Genomic DNA, 24,714 nt, shown 5'->3' on the forward strand with positions numbered 1-24,714 from the left:
CTGACACAATTAACTCCATCCATTTTCACGCTGGATAGTGTACCAGTGTGAAGAGCCCGTTGGAAAAGCAGGGCTTCCCTGAGGCCTACCATGGCACTTGGAGTAGCGTTCTGCTTTCACTTCAGCCTGGCTGACTCGCTTCAGGGGCCCCTGGCCATTGCGTTGGGGCCTCTTCTCCCCCAGGAGTTCATCTTCTTCCTTCCGGGAAAGACTGCAGAGGTTGTCTGTGTACTGGCCATAGAGCTGTGGACAGAGGAGTGGGCAGTTAGCACAACCAAGTTACTCATAAGACAACAAAAAGAGACCAAGGGGACTTGATAGCAGCAAGACCCCATAGGTGGTTTCCCTAGATCCGTGCCGTCTTTAATTTACATCTACCTTAATGATGTGTAACTAGCATGCAGACCGTAACCACCTGATGAATCTGCATGTGTGATCAAGCCGTATCTCTGGAGAAATGTTAGGTCCAAACTAGATGCATGTAACAGTCTCCAAACTTGTACTTGTACAGTGGTACCTCGGGTTTAGTACTTAATTCGTTCTGGAGGTCCGTTCTTAACCTGAAACTGTTCTTAACCTGAAGCACCACTTTAGCTAATGGGGCCTCCTGCTGCTGCTGTGCCGCTGGAGCACGATTTCTGTTCTCATCCTGAAGCAATGTTCTTAACCTGAAGCACTATTTCTGGGTTAGCGGAGTCTGTAACCTGAAGCGTATGTAACCTGAAGCGTATGTAACCCGAGGTACCACTGTACTTTAAAAAAATGAAAAAAAGTGCATTGGGATGTATAGTCCTTTGCTATGGACCATTTTTCCAATTATGATGTTTTTCCATCTGTAAGGGGAAAGATATGAACACAGCCTTTGTGTATTATGTGTACACACTAATCCTGCTTTCTGAACAGAATGCAATCCCAGGAAAATCATTCTTTAGGCGAGAGTTCACATAATGAGCTGGCGATTTCCATTATTTCAGACGGGAACATTTCTAATCTGTGATTTGCCTCCTTCTGTCCCTGGTTTCTGCCCAAAAAAGGCAAACAAAGGTGATTTGTCTGATCTCCCTTGCTCCCTGATCTTGCTAATCTCCCTCCTTCCCTCCATGGTTTCTGCCTGAAATGACTGCCAGTGACCAGCAAAACACAAACAACTAAAGAAGTGGGCAAACCCTGGACATTCAGATATCTGAATCAACCATTTGTGTAGCAATGTCTGAGTATAATTCTTTGCGTTCAGATAACTGAAATTTTGCATGAGAAGTATTCTGATAGCCGGACCTGCGTGTACAATCCCTGTAACCCACATGATCATATCATTTACAAATCATTATCATTTACCACTGTGCAATTAGTTCTTTGGCATTAAAATCAACAGACCAGCCAGATACAGGAAATAAGCCAGTGCTGCAGAGCAACAGGAAGAAAGTAAGATCCATTATTTTCAAAATGACTGTGATCAACAATAAATGGAAGATGCTGAGGCTGCAGTTTTAAAAAATAATAATAACCCCCTGTGGCGATCACACAGGGTCCCCGGACCCTGAGTGCATGTTCTGGAAGTTGGGCAATAGGGGCAGTACAGGATTCCTTTTGGTGTACCGACCTCCCCGCTGCACCAAGGACTCCCTGTCTGAGCTGCTTCAGGTCGTGGCGGATTTTCTCCTGGAGACACCTAGTTTGGTTGTCCTAGGAGATTTTAACATCCATGCCGACACGACCTTACAAGGGGCTGCTCGGGACTTCGTGGAAAGCATGGCCTCCATGGGGCTGTCCCTGAATAAGTTTGGCCCAACTCATAGTCATGGACATGCCTTAGACCTGGTGTTCACCTCTAGTGACGTGGGTGATCTGACACTAAGTAAAAGTGAAACAAAAGAAGTGCCATGGTCAGATCACTTCCTGGTGCAACTGGACTTCTCTGCGACCCATCCCCTCTGCAGGGAGGTGGGACCAATTCGGATGGTCCGCCCCGCCACTTAATGGATCCAAATGGTTTCCAGAGAGTGGTAGGGGATGCTTTATCCCATGTTGATGGCCTTTCAGCTGATTCCCTGGTGGCCCGCTGGAATGCGGAGTTAACCAGGGCTATCGACTGTCTGGCTCCGAAGCGCCCTCTCCGATTGCATGGAGCCCGGACAGCTCCGTGGTTTTCTTCGGAACTGAGGGCGATGAAACAATCGCTGAGACGGCTAGAGCGTCGGTGGCAAAAAACTCACTCTGAATCTGACCGGACACAGGTTAGAGCTCAACGTCGAGCCTACCAAGTGGCGATAGCGACGGCGAAGAAGACTTTCTTCACCGCCTCTATTGCATCTGCAGAAAATAGTAGCAGGAGACTCTTTCAGGTGGTTCGTAATTTAACGGAACCACCTTTACCACCGGGGCCTTGTAAAGACCCCAAGATCTCCTGCAACGATTTTGCAAAGTTTTTTGCAGATAAAATCACTCATATTCGGAGGGAGCTAGACACCACCGTGGGAGCAGTGCCGGGGCGGGAGAGTGCTAGAGCTCTGTCTGGTCAAGTTGCATGGAATCAATTTCAATCCGTTACCCCCGAGGATGTGGACAGGCTGCTTGGACGCGTGAAACCAACCACCTGTCTCCTGGATCCTTGCCCATCCTGGCTAATAAAAGCAAGCCGAGAAGGGCTGGGCGATGGGCTCTGCGGGGTGGTGAATGCTTCCCTCTGTGAGGGAACATTCCCAGATCCGCTGAAAGAGGCGGTCATTAAACCGCTTCTTAAAAAACCATCTTTAGACCCGGCCAGTATGGCCAACTATCGCCCAGTCTCAAATCTTCCTTTCTTGGGCAAGGTGATTGAGCACGTGGTTGCTGAACAACTCCAGGCACGCCTGGAGGATGCGGACCATTTGGATCCCTTCCAATCGGGATTCAGGCCTCATCATGGGACTGAAACTGCCTTGGTCGCGCTGGTTGATGACCTCCGGCGAGCTAGGGACAAAGGTGAGAGTTGTTTCCTAGTTCTGCTGGATCTCTCAGCGGCCTTTGATACAATCGACCATAACATCCTTCTGGACCGTCTAGAGGGGCTGGGAGCTGGGGGCACTGTTATACAGTGGTTTCGCTCCTTCCTCCTGGGCCGTGTTCAGAAAGTGGTGGTGGGGGATGAGTGTTCAGACCCCTGGGCCCTCACTTGTGGGGTGCCTCAAGGTTCCGTCCTCTCCCCCATGCTTTTTAACATCTATATGAAGCCGCTGGGAGAGATCATCAGGGGGTTTGGACTGGGTGTTCATCAATATGCAGATGATACCCAGCTCTACCTCTCTTTCAAATCAGAACCAGTGAAGGCGGTGAAGGTCCTGTGTGAGTGCCTGGAGGCGGTTGGAGGATGGATGGCGGCTAATGGATTGAGGTTGAATCCTGACAAGACAGAAGTACTGTTTTTGGGGGACAGGGGGCGGGCTGGTGTGGAGGACTCCCTGGTCCTGAATGGGGTAACTGTGCCCCTGAAGGACCAGGTGCGCAGCCTGGGAGTCATTTTGGACTCACAGCTGTCCATGGAGGCGCAGGTCAATTCTGTATCCAGGGCAGCTGTCTACCAACTCCACCTGGTACGCAGGCTGAGACCCTACCTGCCTGCGGACTGTCTCGCCAGAGTGGTGCATGCTCTAGTTATCTCCCGCTTGGACTACTGCAATGCGCTCTACGTGGGGCTACCTTTGAAGGTGACTCGGAAACTACAACTAATCCAGAATGCGGCAGCTAGACTGGTGACTGGGGGCGGCCGCCGAGACCACATAACACCGGTCTTGAAAGACCTACATTGGCTCCCAGTACGTTTCCGAGCACAATTCAAAGTGCTGGTGTTGACCTTTAAAGCCCTAAACGGCCTCGGCCCAGTATACCTGAAGGAGCGTCTCCACCTCCATCGTTCTGCCCGGACGCTGAGGTCCAGTGCCGAGGGCCTTCTGGCGGTTCCCTCATTGCGAGAAGCAAAGCTACAGGGAACCAGGCAGAGGGCCTTCTCGGTCGTGGCGCCTGCCCTGTGGAACGCCCTCCCATCAGATGTCAAAGCAATAAATAACTACCTGACATTCAGAAGACATCTTAAGGCAGCCCTGTTCAGGGAAGTTTTTAATCTGTGATATTTTAGTGTATTTTTGGTTTTTATGGAAGCCGCCCAGAGTGGCTGGGGAGACCCAGCCAGATGGGCTGGGTACAAATAATAAATTATTATTATTATTATAATTGACGGTCTATTGATCCCTGTGCCACCACTGTGATTGCTTCCCCGCTGCCACCAACCCGTTTCTCTCGGGTACACACGGAGTCCAGACAGTTGTTAACATCAAACCAAATAAACAAGTTTATTTTATAAGCCTTAACAAGTTTATGGTTTCAGATAATTTTTCTTGTCAGTTTCTTAATCTTAGTTTCTTTACTGGCCTATACCTTCCTAATAACTTCTAAATGATTATCTCAACTGTCTATCTGACTCCTCTTAACAGATTCTCTCACTCTCTCACAACACAACTTGACCAACCCACAGACTTATCCTCCCTCTCTCTTCTCTAACACCCCACTGACTTCTTAACAACACTAATTCTAACTCCTCCCCTTGGGTTCCCATTTGCCAATCACTTCACACTCATTTAACCCTTTCCTTATGACCCAGCATGATGTCACCTAGGAGGGCAACCGCCACCCCCCCCCCCTTAAGACAGCTCACCAAATGGAGCCATCGTACCCAGAAAGCAATTGTTCCTCATACTTCTGCTGAAGAAGCTCGGAAAATTATCACCCCATCTTTCTCTGTAAACACTTCTGTTCATATAGTCTTTCCACACCCATGCCAGCGAAACAAAATGCAGCTGCCCTCACAGAGTGGTACAGGGTTGAGCCACAGGGGTGGCATGAGGATACAGCAGGCATCCCCCCCAAAAAAAATTGCCCTTAAAAAATGCACCCAGGGCCACTGCCCTGGCTGCCCCGCCCATCCTATGCCACTGGAATAGCCAGCCACCCCACAAAGACTAACAGATCCAACAGATTTCCAAAATATCCAAAGGATGATGGAGAATACTATGACAACACCTCTGTCGCTGCCCTGGTGGAGATGTGGAATGGAAGACGATCTGGAGCAATTTGACAAGGTTGCTTCTCAGCATCCTCTCCCCAAATCTCTCCATGACCTGGGCTGGGACGAAGCTTTACGTCCATTTGCTGGTCTATGAGGCGGCAGGAGGGATGGCGATGAAGAAATCTTTATCCGCTGCTGCCATGTACCCAGTGAAGTTCTTCCTTTCAGTCTTCCAGTGAAATTATCAGCCTTCTACTTACAGCGGTACCTCAGGTTACATACGCTTCAGGTTACATACACTTCAGGTTACAGACTTCTCTAACCCAGCAATAGTGCTTCAGGTGAACTTTGCTTCAGGATGAGAACAGAAATTGTGCTCCAGCGGCGCGGCAGCAGCTGGAGGGCCCATTAGCTAAAGTGGTGCTTCAGGTTAAGAACAGTTTCAGGTTAAGAACAGACCTCCAGAACGAATTAAGTGCTTAACCCGAGGCACCACTGTACTAATATTCATTAACAAACAGAAAAAGCCAGGAGGATATTCAACCATCTAATTTGTCCCTCAGCCACAAAATTCACTGAGTTACTGTATTTCACTGCATAATAGTCACATTTTTAATGCCGATTCTTCTTTTCCAAAAAAAGGATGGTGTGGTGATTATGTGGTGAAAAACCGAGGCACAACCATTATGTGAGGAAACAATTTTTATTGCCGAACATGCTTATGTTTATGTTGCTTATTAATTGTTAGTAACTGTTTTTGGTGCAATCAAGGTCTCTCGTGCCTCACTCATGGCAGATAACCCGTCCGCTCCCCTTGCACCTTCAGCTGGTACTGAGAATGTGCTCTGAAAATGCCCTGCTACTATTATGCAATGAATGCTTTGGGACCGATTTTAGGGCCCGAATAAAGGGGTGCGACTATTATGAGGTGGCAACAATGATGTGGTGAAATAAGGTATTTTGTTCCAGTCCCGGTCTTTCTGCCTAACCTGCCTCACAAGGTTGTTGTGTGGATGCATCCAGGCAGCCCGGACCTCGCCCCTCCCAATTCCTGTCAGAAGTCCATTTCAGAGGCTTCTCCCCACTGAGCAATCCACTCCTGGTGCTAATTTAAACATGGCCGTCGTTTGAAATTGCACTTTTCTGATTTTTTTGATGCAGTTCTCCAACCAAATAAAGGTAAAGGGACCCCTGACCACTAGGTCCAGTTGTGACTGATTCTGGGGTTGCGGCGCTCATCTCGCTTTATTGGCTGAGGAAGCCAGCGTACAGCTTCTGGGTCATGTGGCCAGCATGACCAATCCTCTTCTGGTGAACCAGAGCAGTACACAGAAACGCCGTTTACCTTCCCGCTGGAGTGGTACCAATTTATCTACTTGCACTTTGATGTGCTTTCGAACTGCTAGGTTGGCAGGAGCAGAGACCGAGCAATGGGAGCTCACCCCATCGCAGGGATTCGAACCACCAACCTTCTGATCAGCAAGTCCTAGGCTCTGTGGTTTAACCCACAGCGCCACCAAACATGCCCATTAGGGAAATGCAAACATAAAAATGTATATATTGCTGAAAATGACTTATGGGAATGCATTGTATTAGGGAATGCTGCTTGTAAATGTCAGCATATTAGGCAAAAATGTATAGAAAACTAGGTATATTTTTGGAGAAATGTGCTCTAAAATGCCAACATCTTTTCATGAGGACTTTCTACTGAAAACACACACAAGCTGATGCAGATATGTGGTGAACCAAAGTTAAGTTTGGAAAAACAAGAAACTGAGAGAAACGGAAAACTGTCTAGATTCATCCATCCCTGGTCAAAATAGCTTTCATAAAGCACACTGATTCTGTAAGGCAGAAAGGTAAGTTGTCCAAACTAAACAAATCAATGTAAAATAAGATTTCCAACAGTAATAAATACAAAATTTATTCTTAAGTTCTCAACAGACTTTTTTTTTAAGGCTCATCACATCACAAAGAACAGGCAGAATACTTTAGCACTGAACCTCAGAAGGAAGATCTACTATTTTCAGCCACCGAAGAGACAAAGCCTCTCCCAGTGGGAAATAACACAGTCCTCTGGTCCAAGGCTACAATATATTTTATAATGGGGCTCAGTGAGAAACTCTGGAGTGGCTGTGTCTTGTACATGATCTTCCCCTAGTGGTTCTAGGTGAGTTTTGAGTTGCAATAAAGTAGAGGAGTAAAAGAGGATTTTCCACTGCAGCAAAAAAATAACAAAGGGTTAGTTTCTTCCTGTTCTCCCTCTTGCTTCTTTTCTCCAGTTTAACTTCTGCTCATGAATGCCCCGGGGGCTTGCAGGCAAGATTGTGGAGCCTAGGTTGGGCAGGGTTCAGAGTTCAAGGTGCTTTTCTGCTCTTGAAGTAGTGCTGTGGATCAACAGGGCTTTGAGCTAGCTGAATATGCTGTCTTACACGCCAAGTAGATTTCTGAATCCTGTTTCTCCCTTTCTTTTCGCATGGCCCCCATTTCTCGGTGAGCGGCCTGGGGAAGGATTTATTTGAGAACACACAGCTCTTTTGTCACATGCCCTTCAATAACCCAGCACTGGCTTGAACGCTCACTAGGAGGCTCGTGTTCCCCCACTAGCAAATGTCCTGAGCTCTTGGCAATTCACACCTCGCAGAACACGGCCCTCCTCCCCATCTTCTGCGCGCACACACACACATGCTCCAAGTGCCAGGAGGAGGATGGGCGATGCTTGAATCAGCAGAACAAGACACTGCCCTTGCCACTATTGCTGGGGAGGGACAGAGAGCATTGAGCCAAATAAAACTCAGCTCCCCCACTCTGCATCTCCTACGAAAGGATGGGGTGGGGGCTGGTTGGTTAGGGGTAACCACACGCTGACAAATGTGACGTTGTGATTCTTACAGGGAGAGGGGAGAGCCATTCGATTTGCAGCAGAAAGGGTTAAGAATACACGAATCGTCTTCTGCTTATTTGCTCCAAATGTCCTCCTCCTTGCTTTTATTAAAAATAAACCATGGTGTTTGGGCTTTAAAACACAGATCCGAGCACGATGTGCAGTGGGACTCCCTGTTTGGGACATCTTCATTACTACTGATGGTTTTCACCACTCCTAAATGTACCCCAAGGGACGCGGGTGGCGCTGTGGGTTAAACCACAGAGCCTAGGACTTGCCAATCAGAAGGTCTTCAGTTCGAATCCCTGCGACAGGGTGAGCTCCAGTTGCTCAATCCCTGCTTCTGCCAACCTAGCAGTTCAAAAGCACATCAAAGTGCAAGTAGATAAATAGGTACCGCTCTGGCGGGAAGGTAAATGCCGTTTCCATGCACTGCTCTGGTTCGCCAGAAGCGGCTTAGTCATGCTGGCCACATGACCCGGAAGCTGTACGCCGGCTCCCTCGGTCAATAAAGCGAGATGAGCGCCGCAACCCCAGAGTCGGCCACGACTGGACCTAGTGGTCAGGGGTCCCTTTACCTTTACCTTTAAATGTACCCCCTATTTCCTCATCCATTCTTGTTTTTTGGGGGGCGGGGCATGGACAATTTTTTTTTCTGCACAGGGATAGCAATGTGGTGCACCTCTGATGCTGTTGGACTCCCGTCAGCCCCTTCCAGCAAGGACAAGTGGTCTGGGATTGTGCAAACTGTAATCCAAGATGCCTCCTTCCTGTCTGGATGGAGAACAGAGAGTCGTGTATACAGGTGTGTGCAGAAACAAGCTTACTATACAAAGGTAAAATTAATACCTGTTGTTCCACCCACTTTGGGCCTGCCCCACACACTGCTGATGAATGGCTCACAGATAGTTGCCCTGAAGGGTTCTTGGGCTGAAGAAGGTTCCTCTCTCTTGAAATAAACCATCATTTATCAATCTTTCTCCTCACTTTTCTTCCTTTGAGGGTTCCAGCAGTATGTGAGGGCACATTCCCATGCCATCAATGTGTGGAGCCCTCCTCATATAACCATGGAGTTGAAAGGGACCACAAGGGTCATCTAAGTCCAACCCCTAGCAATGCAGAAATATTTTCGCCCAACGTGGGGTTCAAACCCACAAACCTGAGGTTAAGATTCTCACGCTCTACCAACTGAGCTCTACTAACGGTTGGCGGGGTGTTTGCATGCCAGTAAGGGGCAAAGCCAAAGCCAAGGACGGGCAGAACTAACCTGGAATAAACACCGCAGTGCATTAATTTTCACCATGGCTACCTCTGTAGATTTATTCAAAAGTAAGCCCTACTGTATTTGATAGTTACTCTCAAGGACTGCCCACACTCCCGCTTGTCTCATGCGTAGAAGGCATGAGTCCAAGCAGTTTTTCGCCTATCCCATGCTTTCTAGACACAGGTCTGAATGGTTTTTCGCTTTTTCTCGCCACTTCTGCAGGGAAAACAGGCTCTTTAGTGCTAAATTGGAGCCAACATCCATCTGCAAAAAATCTGGTTGCTGTTTGCTCCGATTCAGCACTAAGGAGCAGGTTTTCCTGGGGGAAAGCAGCAGGACAAACAAAAGCCTGGATGAGCCTTCAAATAAGTATACAGAGATTTATTATTATTAGTTATTATTTTAGTAGAACGGACCAATACAACTACTGTTCTGGAAAGCAAGTGAAAATAATTCCTTTCTGACTTTACTGTGTCACAAACGCACATGGCGGAAGCCTACCAATTCATTCCCAGAGAGCTTGGAAACAATGACTTCTTTTCCCCCAAGTCAATTGGGGATAAAGTAAAAAGCCATCAATATATCAAATAAAATATTTACCCTTCTGACTGTTTTTAAACTGCATAGAAAAAGGGGAAAAACACTTTTTAAAGCCAAGAAATATAGAGGAAACAAAGAGGGAGGGAGGAAATATGATGGGATTGAATAACAGAGCAGCTTCAGGAGGCATTGCAGACGGCATAAAATGTGACTACCTATGATGTTGACCTAACTATGATGATGCAGCAATAAACAACTTTAAAAACAAAACAAAAACAAAGTCCTTATACTGTACTTATACACTGTAATCTATTGTGTCTTATTTCTATTCAACCATGCTATGACAGGCGTTGATGGTGTCTCAAATCATATGAACTAAAGTATGCTTAGCTAAGGACTAAATCACACTCCTACAACTGCATACACACTATAGCTTTAAAGCACAACTGAAGCACCCTTCTTTCCCCTCTAAAAACTCTGGGCACTGTAGTTTGTTAAGGGTTGCTGGGAACTCTTATCTCTGTGAGGGGTAAACTACAGCACCCAGAATTCTTTGCAGGGAGGAATGCGTTTTTAATGTGCTTTAAAGGTACAGTGTGTGTGTGCACATTCATCTATCACAGAATATATAAAAGACAGAATATAAAACACCTGTATTTAGAATAGAAAATACAGAATATAAAAACATCTGTATAGGCCAGTGGTGGGGAACCTGCTGAAAGTGGGATACTTGTGGTTCCCAACCTCATTTCATGCAGAAGGGGAGGGAGGGAAAGAGTCAGAGACAGAGAGTCCACATGCTGTTTTCCTTCTCTCTCTCCCCACCTCCCCTCTCTACTGTAGGTTTGGAATATTGGAAAACTTCTATTAAAAAATTTTTGTTAAGGTGCTTGTGCATGAATAAACAAATTCTTGCATGTATGCCCAAATTGGACCTCAGGTTTCTGGATGAGTAAGTACTAATTGAGGGGAGGGTGACAACAAGGCAAAGTACCAATATCCTCAAGCATTAAAAGGGCAAAAATGTAAATGACCCCTGGACAGTTAAATCCAGTCAAAGGTGATCTGGGGTTGCAGCCCTCATCTCACTTTCAGGCCAAGGGAGCCAGCGTTTGTCTACAGACAGCTTTCCAGGTCACGTTGCCAGCATGACTAAACCACTTCTGGCGCAACGGAACAACACAACAGAAACCAGAGCGCACGGAAACACTGTTTACTTTCCTGCCGCAGAGGTACCTATTTATCTACTTGTTATGGGGTGCTTTCCAACTGCTAGGCTGGCAGGAGCTGGGGCAGAACAACGGGAGCTCACTCCGTCATGGGGATTGAAACAGCCGACCTCCTGATTGACAAGCCCAACAGGCTCAGTGGTTTAGACCACAGTGTCACCCACACACCCCATCAAACATTAACCTACTAGTGTGGAAGGGAAACATGGAGGTGGATTTTAAAGGAATAAAACTCAAAGCACTCATGTGGGGATGAAGGCACTTAAACCCACACATGGAAACAGCAACCCATATGCCCTAGTGTATGCCCTAGTCTGAAACTCTCTAACACTAACACTGGAATAAATCCAGTAGGATTTGCATACAAATAAATCTGAATAGACCACTGTGTGTCTCTATTTCTCTTACTTGCTGAATTGAAAGGGAGAATATGTTGGACCTGGAATTGTGCCTAGAAACAGGCTGGGGCATCCATCAAAGAGACCAAGCAAGATTTTATGCCAAAAAAACAGGTCTGAAACATGATTGAAATAGATGTAGATAATTGGTCTCATCCAGGAGCAACTGGACTTGATCTGCAACCAACCAGCCACTCAAGCACCTTGCCCAGGAAGGCAACATTTGGAATTTGCCAATATTTATTACAATCTTCTGTGTCTCAGAAGGGCTTTTTCATTAGCGGGTATACGACTGCCTCATCTAGGGCAGCTGGGTCTTTCCCCACTTATGAGGTATTCACTATCTCCCTGGTCCAGCTGATCAAAGTTACTCCAGACGATGTTATATGCTGGAAAGGGCAAAGGTAGGGCATGTAGAGGTACACGTGTCCAGACTGGTTCTATACCACATTAAGCTCAATAACAAGCTTTCGTCCATGTTTGGCGAGACACACCTTGAGTCATCTACCACCTTGTGTTCAAGCCACCTCCCAAACTGCTTCATAGCTTAGAGCTTTCCAGTGAATTAGGGAGCCAGCTGGACGTTTCTCAGTGGAAGAGGATATTTGGATCAAGTACATCTATTGCCCTAACTTCACAGGGAGACCAAGGCATCAGCAGTACTGTACAGTATTGGAAATCCTGCAAGAGCTCTCAGAAGCCTCTGAGATTCCATTATCTTCCAGGGTCCAGCAGCCCTTCAGAACAGAATAGTCATGCAAAAGAGAGAGTGCAAAATTTCAAAGATGCTAAGAAGAACAGGTTCTTTAGTCATGCAATATGCCCAAGGTGTTTTGCCCCAAACACTTTTGTCAAGGGCTTATCTTAAAAGATAAAAAGTAACATTTATTGGACGATTGTTAAAACCACACTTAACAATTAAAAAATTAGATTCTGTGTAAGTCCAATGAAAAAACTATTTTAAACTAAAAACAGCTGTAAAACACACTCACATTGCTTTTCCCCCCTTACTTCTTAACCAGTCAGTCTCAAAAGTTTCCAGAACTGGCCCTATTGAATATTTTTCAAGACAATAATGCACACTCACGCTACAAAGAACTCATAAGCCATCTACTCATAACAGCCAGAAACATCATAACTAGACTCTGGAAGGACCTATCAGGAGTAAACCTGGACCACTGGTACCAAACCGTATGGGAAACAGCCCTACTAGAAAAGCTAACGAACAAATTGAAACTAGAAACTCATCTGAACATAATAAAGGAATCAACAAAGCACCCATTACCACCATGAGTGTAGCCAGGATTTATTTCAGGGGCAGCAGGACTTTTGTTGTGGGGCAGAACCTCAGTTAGCTATTTTTAATTATTTTTATTGATTGGGGGGCAACTGCCTCTCCCTGCCCCCCTTGGCTATGCCCATGACTACCACTAGACCACCCTTTTCTGATCCAGATAATAAAACTGTCCCTTGGTTGTCTTGGCTGCCAGGAAATCTGGAGCCTTCCAAACAAGGCAGCGATGACATAAATTTTGAGGGTCCAATGAAAAATACAGACTGGAGTTCCGTAGCACCCAACCACATATTACATCCATTAGCTCAGGTAGGTAGTTTGTTAGGAGTACAACTTTTCCTATTTGAGGATCACGCAGCAATAATCACGTGACGGAGGAAAGCTGGACCCCGCACACTCACCCCACCCCTCCACTGGTCACTCCCCAATTTCCTCTGTGCATTCGGGGCATGCCCCCCCCCAATATGTGGAAAGAGCTGGTGAGATGTGCAAGCTGCATGTGTGCAGCATTACTTATCTCCTTTTTGTGTGATCTTAAACACCTGGATAGGGCTAAAGAGAACACCCAATCTATTTGGTGAGATCAGGGCACAGTACAAGCATTATGGTCCTGCTAGCTAGGGATGATGGGAGTTGTAGTCCAAGAACAGCAGAGAGGGAGGGGGGGTTATTGTTCCATATTGATTGATAAGCCCCACTCGGTCACAAATATATCCTTAAGGTCACCACAAAAATCCTGGGTACAGCCTGGAAAGGATGTTACTCAAAAAAACAACTACCCTCTTCTGATCAATACTGAAAATCAGTCCAATTGCTTCTCCCGCATGCGAGCTCTATAATATTGTGCTTGAGAGCTTTTGCAGTATGTTGTTATGCCACGGCGTGGGCACAGGGCCAGAAAGGGCCTGCAAAAATTGCAGGAGATCCTTGGACAGCAGCTGGTGAGACTGACCTGAGGAGAAAGATTAAAAGAGCTGGCTAAACGATGACTAAGAAGCAATATGATAACGGCCCACAAATATCCGAAGGGTGTAAACACCAAGCAGGGAGAAGCTGAAATTGTGAGTAAAAATGCAAAAAGAAAATAAGGATAAATGCACACATTGCTACCCGGTATATTAAATAACCAGTTCTTAATACCAGAGACTGCTGGACTGCAGGATGTAGTTACACTGGAACGGGGGAAACCCTAGCACTTGAGTTGACTCCGATGCAGCCTGAAGATATAAGCCCTGTGGGTGGTGATGACCTCACAAGGTTTTTCATTTACTATTCTCGTCTTGGGCTCCACACATAGCAGCGGGTACACAGAGTTCAGACCCCTTTCCATTCTTCTCAGCCTAATCCGTGAGCTCCTTCTCTCTCCTGATCCTGAACTCCTCCTCAACCCTTGCAGTAGCTCTCCAAGAGCACATCAGGCCAATGTTTATCGCTACACAACCTTGCCGATTGCTATTTCTGTCCTGGGCTCCCCCCATACCTCTGCCATTGCTCTTGGCCTTTTATTGCTTAACCCTTTGTTAGCAATGCACACACACTTCCTCTTGGGACTTTGAACTGGGAGTCAAAGCAGCCAGGGTTGGGGTGGATAATTATTTTTTCCAGTATCCTTAAATACTAAGTCAAGTCTGCAAACTGAGTAACGAAATAATAGTGACATTGCTTTCTTCATTTTCCCCACTGTTGTTTCCTACACCTCCACTCGGCAGTTCTCTTCCCCTAGCTGAGAGAATTCTCCATTTTTCATCTCTAGAATCAGTTTTAGAGGTGCATCAAAAACTCTCAGGTTTAATTTTTTTAAAACCAGAAATGCTAGTGGAATAGCATCCCCACGACCACTGCACTGATATTTAATTAAACTGTGTGAATATTCACACATTAACCCACTTTACAGGAGGTGGGCAGAGCGCTTCTTCCACTCGCATCTTGCATATGCTCCAAGTGTCCCTATTTTCCAGAGGCTGTCCCAGAATTACGAAAACCATCCTAGCTTCTGATTTGATCCAAGGATATCCCTATTTGCCCAGCTACTGCCACTGCCACCGATCTTGCAAATGAGCCAGCGCTTGACCTGAGTGGTGATGGCAGAAGCAGAGGAGGCTGCAAGGGAGCTTCCCATCGCCTCTCCTTGACCACCACTTCCAGTTTCCTCCTTTGGGCAGCTTGAAGCAGCTGCTGGAGGGTGGATGAGTGGGAGGGGAGGTTGTGGCCACCGAGGCCCAGCCCTGTGTGATGTGCCGGCTCAGAGGGGCAGGCAGAGAGCAGGAAAGGGGGAGTAGACTGGAGCGCAAGAAGTCTTGATTTTATATATTTATATATACAGTGGTACCTCTGACCCGGAAGCTGTATGCCGGCTCCCTCGGCCAATAAAGCGAGATGAGCTAATGGTCATGGGTCCCTTTACATTTACCTTTACCTCAGAGGTCCATTCTTAACCTGAAGCTGTTCTTAACCTGAAGCACCACTTTAGTTAATGGGGCCTTCCACTGCTGCTTGATTTCTGCTCTCATCCTGAAGCAAAGTTCTTAACCCGAGGTACTATTTATGGGTTAGCATAGTCTGTAACCTGAAGTGTCTGTAACCTGAGGTACCAGTGTGTGTGTGTGTGTGTGTGTGTGTGTGTGTGTGTGTGTGTGTGTGAAAAGGTAAAGGACCCCTGACAGTTAAGTCCAGTCACAAACGACTCTGGGGTTGTGGCGCTCATCTCACTTTACTGGCCGAGGGAGCTGACGTTTGTCTGCAGACAGTTTTTCCAGGTCATGTGGCCAGCATGACTAAGCCGCTTCTGGCAAAACCAGAGCAGCGCACGGAAACGCCGTTTACCTTCCCACCAGAGCGATACCTATTTATCTACTTGCATTGCGTGCTTTTGAACTGCTAGGTTGGCAGGAGCTGGGACAGAGCAACGGGAGCTCATCCCATCGCGGGGATTCGAACTGCTGAGCTTCTGATTGGCAAGCCCAAGGCTCAGTGGTTTACACCACAGTGACACCCGCATCCCATATATATATATATATATATATATATATATATATATATATAGCATTGTGAATCCACATCTAATCTTGCCCCCTCCTAAAATTTATTTATTGGTGTGTTTTTCTTTTTATAAGAAGAAGAAGAAGAAGAGTTTGGATTTGATATCCTGCCTTTCACTCCCTTTAAGGAGTCTCAAAGCGGCTAACATTCTCCTTTCCCTTCCTCCCCCACAACAAACACTCTGTGAGGTGAGTGGGGCTGAGAGACTTCAAAGAAGTGTGACTAGCCCAAGGTCACCCAGCAGCTGCATGTGGAGGAGCGGAGACGCGAACCCGGTTCCCCAGATTACGAGACTTCCGCTCTTAACCACTACACCACACTGGCTCTCTAAATAAATCTATCAATCAGGATTAAGGGATTTTCTCAGGATGGCGGAGGGTGTCTGTGCTGTGTCCCGTTGATGTAGTTGTGGTGGAAATGCTCAGGGCAGGGGGCAAATATGGGGGGTCGAGGAGGGTCAGTGGAGAGTGAGAAATGTCCCTATTTTCATCTGAGGAATGTTGGAGGGTATGCTCTTGCCCAATCAGGGATCACAGAGTGAATGGAATGATGTGATAACATTGCATAGCAAATCAGATCTGGTTTGGTTAATGAATATGAACATTTTCACAAGGAGTGCTGGAAGATAACTTTTTAAAGGAGGGTTTTTTTGTGACTGCTGATTACCTGGAGTATGATTTCTGATAAAAATATTTTAGCATCAAAATGATGCTTCAACAAGGCATATGAAATTTTTGACTTGTGCACATACTTGCCTACCTGCAAATATATAAATAGTGTAAAATGTATTTGATATGAGAAAAAGAAGGGACATTCTATCATATGTGGTGGGAGTGTAAAAAGGTGAGAGGCTTCTGGGAAATGATATATAATGAATTGAAAAAGATATTGAAATATATGTTTATTAAGAAACCGGAGGCCTTCTTACTGGGATTGGTAGGAAATGAGATAAGTGAGAAAGATTGTAAACTTTTTCAATACGCAGTTACAGCAGCGAGAATACTTCTGGCCCAAAAATGGAAGCAGGAAGAATTACTGACGGTGGAAGAATGGAGACTGAAATTGACTGATTATGCAGAATTGGACAAACTAACAGGGAAGATTCAGTATCAACGAGACCAAAAGTTCATCGAGGACTGGGGAAGATTTACAGATTATCTGAAAGGCATATGTGATGAACAGATAACGTTTGTTGGTTTTCAAGAGACTCTGTGAAAAACAGAGGAATATTGTTAAAAAGAAAATAAGAGGAGGGAAGGAGATATCTAAAGGCAATACTAAGTTAAGAAATGCGTTAATAATATTGATGCAAACGAAAGATCGGCAGAGGAGCTGAGGGAAGTCAAAAAAAGAGATGAATGTGTGATAAAATGTGAATTGATTGTATAAAAAATGGTTTTTTTTGTTTTGTTTTCTTTTGTGGAAAATGAATAAAAATATTATTTTTAAAAATGTATTTTATATGTATTACAAAGGTGATTAGCTGTACAAAGAGACCTGTTTCTGCACACAGACCTGTTTCTGCACACAGAACTCATGGCTGCTGCTGTTTCTTTAGATTCTGTTGGGTATCAGTTTCCTTATTCGCATGCCAATGGGTTCTCAATGAGTTGGCTGATGAATGTAAGTCAATGAAGGAAGAAGGCCCTTGATTATCAAAGGGATGTTGTCAAGATTCTTCTCAGCTGCACTCAGATCCTGATGCCTCATAGAACTGCCACATTCAGTTACCAAAAAAATGAATGAATGATTACCAATTCCCACTTCAAACTAAATATTCCCAGGAAACCAGCCTAAGTAATTTATGAGAGCTTCATCTAATCAGCATTCATCCGTGCTGCTTTTACACAGTGCACCAATTTGCAAAGCCCCAGAATATGTGAATTCTAGTTGCAAAACTTGCCCATGTCCAAAATGCACCTAAGGCTACATATGTGAAGCAGTCGTGACATTCTTAGCCAAGCTGTGCCTTCCATCCTCTTAGAGCCTCTTTCCCCCATTCAACATATAAACCTCACCCAAGTCATTAAAAAACAGAGCCATTCTCATGGACCAGCGTAGTCTGCTTTGGGCATTAAAAATTCAAAACACGCCACCATGCCCCCTTCACCCTGACTTTGCTGCGATGAGCAAGCTCTAAAGGGAGGCTTACAAACATGTTCACCTGAATGCACTTCCAACCTGATTAAGAACCCATTATGCAGGGATCACATGGAAGCATGTTTGTGCACACAGGCAAATACATTTATTAACCCCCTTTAGACTTTGCTGCTCAGCATGGCAAAGGCAGCGTTGGCAAACGTGCCTCTTATTCTGAATATTGCAATGCCTGAAGAGGACTTGTAGTCTGCTGGTTAGAATGATGAGTTTCAATATGGGGGACAAGTTTCAAATCCCTCCTACTTTCTGGGTAGCTTGGGGATAGGCCTTATTTCTCAGTCTAGCCAAGCCATGGGGCTCCAAATACAGTTTCTGTGGGCAGAATTGTGCCACTGAGCACTTTCCTTGGTGCCTGCAAAGCTTTCAAGTTCCTAAGGAGATGAAGGCGGGTATCTTATTCTCCCACGAAAAGTACATAAAGATGAAAGAGGAAGCGGTAGGGATGATACTTGTTCCCACTTCCTCTTTCAGCTCCATATGCTTTTCAAGGCCCAGATAACCATCGTGGAGCAGAGAGTGGAATGACCTGGTGGGCTGGAGGAAATGAGGAAAATGAGAGAAATCTGGGAGACTAGGTAAAGGGTAGAGGGACCCCTGACCATTAGGTCCAATCGTGACCGACTCTGGGGTTGCGGCGCTCATCTCGCTTTATTGGCCGAGGGAGCCGGCGTACAGCTTCCCGGTCATGTGGCCAGCATGACTAAGCTGCTTCTGGCGAACCAGAGCAGCGCACGGAAACGCTGTTTACCTTCCCGCCGGAGCGGTACCTATTTATCTACTTGCACTTTGACGTGCTTTCGAACTACTAGGTTGGCAGGAGCAGGGACCGAGCAACGGGAGCTCACCCCGTCGCGGGGATTCGAACCGCCGACCTTCTGATCGGCAAGTCCTAGGCTCTGTGGTTTAACCCACAGCGCCACCCGTGTCCCAGGAGTAGGAGGAGGAAAAGAGAGTGACACAGGAGTCAAGAAACAGAGAACAGACTGCAAGACACTCTTTATTGCCTCCCTCTCTCAGACACGCAAGTTGGACCCAGTAAAATCAATCCTCTAGAAATCATGGTTCTAGTGTTTTCCAGCTTTGCTTTGGTATAAAACCATGGATCCAAGGAAGATCCTTATGAATCGACGTAACTTTGAAGGGAGTCTTTCAAAGTCACCATAAAATCATAACTCGCCTCTTTGTACACAGACAAAGGGGAGACTGTAAAATTAAAAAAACCTCAAGGGATTCCATTTAAATTATACAGGATCCAAATTTTACCCATGCACCTCGGAAAAGCATAGTGTGTGCTTTGTGTGTCTATGTCTATTCTTTCAGTCTTTTTCTCCAAGGCAGTGAGAGGCTGACCCTTGGGATGGAGGAGAGAACTGACCAGAAAAGGTGGTACCCATGGCACTTGTTCAAAAATCCAAATGTGAAGTAGGCCCAAATTGGTTGGCGACCCCTGGCCTAATCTATCGCACAGAATTGTTGTAAGGCAACAGCATCACTCTGCACTTGTTGGACTGAGCTACAAATAACACACTAACAAGATCCTCAGAAGCAAAATACATCCACTTGATATAGAAAGGTGATCTTTGCTGTGCATAACACCTATATCATTGACTACTTTATACTACGTTTTATTTTAGCATCTCAAGGCCACATTCTTACTTCCCACACCGAGAACTCCAATGTGGCCTGGTTCCCCTGAACAGCTCCTAAAACCACTACAGAAGACTGGCCATGTCAACCACACCCCGTGTTAAAGCAAAATCCCAAAGTCTTCTACATCACAACCTTCCAAGTTCATAAACAACCTTTCCAAAATTCTGACACTGAATATATGTAGAAAGAGTCTGGTGAAAGGCGGGTAATAATAATAATAATAATAATAATAATAATGGCCCCTGTACCAGGTAAGATTGAACTGTGGCCCAGATGTTCAGGTCTGGACTTTTCCTTCCACGCCATCTCCAAGGAATCCATTTGATTGCTGTGGGCGTCGTGGTAGAAATTACTAACACTTCCATTCAATATATTACAGCGAGACAGCCATCTTTCTCACATCGTACATACATGCCTCCTGGTTCACCTGGTGCTCAGCAAATTTTAAGCAAAAAAATTTTAGCAAAACTTTTAGCCTGCCCTCAGGACCAGCATGAATGTGATGGGCTCCATTCTGACACATCCGCCTATGATTATTCCATAACATCCACCCTACCTGCACGTGGTTGAGGGCCTTCTCCTGGTACTGCACGCCGTCCCCAGTTCCCCCGGTATCGTGCCCCGCCTCGGATGGGATCCCATAACTGGTGCAATTTTCATAGTGCATGTAGTCGTACTGGGGGGCACCGCCCCACAACGCTGGGCCCTTCTTGGCGTCATCCGCCTTGTGCTCCGAATGCTCCATTGCGCTATACTCGACTTCTTCTGAGCTGGGACACGGGTGCTGCAGGACGAACGCCGAGCCCCACAAGCTGTTTGGCCCAAGGCATGGCCTCTTGTCTGCCGACCTCTCCTTCCCTATCCCTTATGTCTTTCTCACTTTCTTCTCTTCCTAGCCCCCAAAGGCGTCTGGGGTAGTGATAGCTGGGTTTAACTATATTTAGAACAACCTTCTTCTGTCACATGACCCCCCCCCCACCAAAGCCACATCTGATCTGAGCAAGAGGCATTAACTCGGCCTGGATTGAATATCAGGTGTGTGACAGGAGGGAACCCTGAAGGAGCGGGGGTGGGGAGCAGAAGGCAGAAATGAGGGAGATAGGAAGAAGCAGCCAGGCAATGCAAAGCCAGCAGGATGGAAGTGAAGCACACAGAGTTCTCTTCTTGTTCACGGTAGCCAGTCTTCCCCTCTGCATATTTACGTATTCATACGCTAGGATATGCATTGGTATTAGCAGTTCATTATGTCGGCTCCAAAAGTCCAAATAACAGCACAGCTAACGCATACCCTCCAGCATTTCTCCAATGAAAATAAGGAAACTCTATTCTATTATCATCATCATCATCATCATCATCATCATCATCATACCCCACCCATCTGACTGGGTTCCCCCAGCCACTCTGGGTAACTTCCAACAGCTATAAAAACATAATAAAACATTAAAAACCTTCCCTATACAAGGTTGCCTTCAAATATCTTCTAAAAAAGCATGGGTAGGCAAACTAAGGCCCGGGGGCCGGATCCGGCCCGATCGCCTTCTCAATCCGGCCTGCGAACTGTCCAAGAATCAGCGTGTTTTTACATGAGTAGAATGTGTGCTTTTATTTAAAATGCATCTCTGGGTTATTTGTGGGGCATAGGAATTCGTTCATTCCCCCCCCCCAAAAAAAAATGTAGTCCGGCTCCCCACAACGTCTGAGGGACAGTGGACCGGCCCCCTGAAAAAGTTTACTGACCCCTGCATAGTTACTTCATCTCCTTGGCTCAGGGGTCGTATAACTCTATACCCACCAACATTTCTCTGATGAAAATAAGGACATCCTAAGGAAAAGCGTTCCAGGATCAAATCAGAAACATGGAAGGCTTCTGTAAATTTGGGACTGTCCCTGGAAAATGGGGACACTTGGAGGGTCTGCTAACACCACCTTCACACAATGATACCCACTTGAACTGGTCATGGCTGCCCCCCCCCAAAAAAAAAAATTCTGGGAGCTGTAGTCTATTGCAAGGGTGCTGAGAGTTGCTAGGAGATCCCTAGGGACCTCCCAGAACTACTGTTTCCAGAATGATGTAACAACAATCAATCCCTCTTCACAGGGAACTCTGGGAAGTGTAGCTCTGTGTTTCAGATGTATAGGGCTGGATTCCACGAACCCAGTTCACTTGTGCAAGTCAGCTCAAGGTTTCCAGCTAGAGGAGGAACAGGGCATTCTCCCCACCCCACCCCACACATCCCCATGCTTCCTCTAAGTCTGCTCTGGAGGGTCATGACAACAACTAGAGAATGGATAATATTTAAGAATTATGTACAACTTTATTCGGTTAAACCACAGAGCCTAGGGCTTGCCAGTCAGAAGGTTGGCAGTTCAAATCCCCACGACGGGGTGAGCTCCCGTTGCTCGGTCCCTGCTCCTGCCAACCTAGCAGTTCAAAAGCACGTCAAAGTGCAAGTAGATAAATAGGTACAGCTCCAGTGGGAAGGTAAACGGCGTTTCCGTGTGCTGCTCTGGTTCACCAGAAGTGGCTTACTCATGCTGGCCACATGACCCGGAAGCTGTACGCCGGCTCCCTCGGCCAATAAAGCGAGATGAGCGCCGCAACCCCAGAGTCGGCCACGGCTGGACCTAATGGTCAGGGGTCCCTTTACCTTTACCTTTAACTCCATATTAGCAGAAATTGAGTGATATTTGTAAAGAAAAAGATCAAAGGAATGTCTACAAAGCAGAAAGAAATGATATTATATAATGTAAACCTGTGTAAAAAAGAATGTTATATCAAACAGTGTAATGAGAAGGATTGGAAGGATTGTGCTAATGAGTACTTTTACTATGTAAATAATTTTGCCTTTTTTTTCTTTGTTTCTTATTTTTGTTACTTCTTTATTATTATTTTCTTGCTGTATAAAGTTTCTATTTTATATAATTTCTTTTTTTTCCTACCTGTTAAGAGATAGTACATAATGTTTTTATAGACATGCAAATTTTTTAATCAATAAAGAATATTTATTTAAAAAACAAACAAACCCCAGTGCACTTGTGCAAGTCAGCTCAAGGTTTCCAGCTAGAGGAGGAACAGGGCTTCCTCCCCACCCCCTGCCCCCCGCACCCCCATGCTTCCTCTAAGTCTGCTCTGGAGTGTCATGAGAACCCCCACAAAACTGCCTGGGGGGAGGAGAGGGAATATTGTTTTATCTAACAAGCAGAAATGTTTGTGCTGATGAAACAATCAAATCAGAGCAGGGTTGAATTCCACGCATGATGTGTAACGCAGCTCTGGTTCCTGCGAAAAGAATACCTAAACTGAACTGTCATGACAGGATCCTCAAAGATACATTTTTGAAAGCGAGGTTACCTGAATTTTGCTTGACTTTATTAAAACCCGTCGGCACTTCGCATCCTGAGTTTGCTAATGAAGCAATGCCTGTGCTACTGCCATTTGGTAGCACATACATTTTGCAAAACAGGCTTTACAGCAATGACTGCTATGAAGAGAAAATGCAACGGCAGGCCGTAGATCAGTAATGATCTGAGACCATGTCTGACACCCATCAAACCTCACATTGACCTACTCATTGGCAAAATGCAAGCTGTTCCACCGATACTTTCCCAAATAGGCTTTACAGTGGTACCTCGGGTTACATACGCTTCATGTTACAGACTCTGCTAACCGAGAAATAGTTCTTCAGGTTAAGAACTTTGCTTCAGGATAAGAACAGAAATCGTGCTCCAGCAGCGTGGCGGCAGCGGCAGGCCCCATTAGCTAAAGTGGTGCTTCAGGTTAAGAACAGTTTCAGGTTAAGTACGGACCTCCGGAACGAATTAAGTACTTAACCCGAGGTACCACTGTATTATGAATAAAACTATTTAAAATATTCATATTTGTGTAGCTGTATGTTCTTAGAATAAATGTTTATCGCTTATGAAGAAATATCATGCAGTAAGATAATTGGTGTTCTTACACACACACCCCAAACAACTGTGATTAACTTTGCCTTCCACTGATCCATGCAGTCGGCTTTGTGTTTCCAACTCAAGACCCATTGAAGAACATCTCATCCAGTTCAATCTTTGAAAAACAGCTTTGAATTTTTTTTTCATATTCTCCAGTGTGCTACCCTTGCCATGGGGTTGCTGTTCTGTGATTGGACTTAAGCTACTTGTTGAACGGTTCATTTATCCAGTCTGTATAACATTTACTGCACATGTAACTTGTTAAGATACAGTTGTACATTTATCCACTCCATGTTTACAGCATCTTTGTCTTGCACATGGCACCTTAGTATGTTTGTTGTTTGAATAGTTACAAGTCTATCTCTTCCTAGCTATTATTCTAGTAAATTTGGTTTTATACTTATAAGCCAGTTTGTGGTGTTGTTGATTCATAGTACTATAAATACATAATCAAATTCCACATATAAAAGGAGAATTCTTTGCTTGCATACCTCAAGCAATGTTTTTACTTTCTTTGCTTTTAAATTGTTCTTAACTTGTTTACACTATTTTGTACGGGTTTTTGTTTAATGTTGTAAACAACTTTAGATATATTTTTATGATCTAGATAGTATATAAATATTTTTATAAATAAATGAGAGAAAAACAATATAAATGGTTATAAAATAGCCATACCTGCAGTTAAAACGTATGAAACTGATGGCTGCCAAGGACGTAAGGTCCAAAATTCACGTGACAACAAACTGATGGGTCACCACACCAAAAAGGCTAGGAAACGCTGAGGTAGAGTATTGATTGTCAGAATGCCACTACCCACCCAGTCCCCAGACTCTATGGTTCTCTGCTTAAAAGAGCAGCACATGTTCCTTGCTGCTTCTGTAAACCCATAGGTGTACCCCTATGGGTACAACTGACCCCAGAGCTGTCGTCTAGCGCTGGCTTCCCCAACACAGACTTTCCCCCCTTCTCATTCTGTTTGCTATTATATACAGTTCTATCTGCAGCAGCTGGGAAGGGACCCGCTCACTTATTTGCTTAGCTGTGAGAAGAATGAAGGGCACATTTTTTCCACCCTGATGGCCCACTGACAGCTCTTGAACCTGCTCATGACTTGGCCTGTCTGTAAACAAGACGGCTCTTACAAGGGCAATTAATAGGAAGAAAAGAGGAAGTGAGTGTGAGACCCCCCAGATCATATTCCAAGCAGGAATTGTGTGCAGGGAAAGAAGACCCCTCTGCCAATGAGCAATTTTCAGCACCTCTTTTT

General features: G+C 45.5%; 1 protein-coding gene and 1 long non-coding RNA gene across 4 annotated transcripts in view; both read right to left on the minus strand.

Annotated features, from left to right (window-relative positions):
• The window catches only part of CLCN1 (chloride voltage-gated channel 1), a 116,899-nt gene that overhangs the window by 50,288 nt on the left and 41,897 nt on the right, over positions 1–24,714 (minus strand). The window contains exons 1-2 of one of the 3 annotated variants that reach the window (XM_079959245.1): positions 20,053–20,420; positions 90–243 (exon numbers count right to left, since the gene is read on the minus strand). In XM_079959245.1, the coding sequence (XP_079815371.1) occupies positions 90–243; positions 20,053–20,241 (343 nt within the window). In that variant the 5' untranslated portion in view covers positions 20,242–20,420. Of the gene's footprint in view, positions 1–89; positions 244–20,052; positions 20,421–24,714 lie in introns of those variants that run through there. The other 2 variants (XM_079959244.1, XM_079959246.1) reach the window with 2 other exon arrangements.
• Positions 4,213–6,624, minus strand: LOC307206622. Its single transcript, XR_013834428.1, has 3 exons — positions 6,561–6,624; positions 5,535–6,229; positions 4,213–5,293 (listed from the first exon to the last, which is right to left on the minus strand). It is a non-coding gene; the product is annotated as an uncharacterized lncRNA (long non-coding RNA).

Source organism: Podarcis cretensis (genome assembly GCF_951804945.1).
Source record: "Podarcis cretensis genome assembly, chromosome: 17".
In the NCBI taxonomy this organism is placed as follows: Eukaryota; Metazoa; Chordata; class Lepidosauria; order Squamata; family Lacertidae; genus Podarcis; species Podarcis cretensis.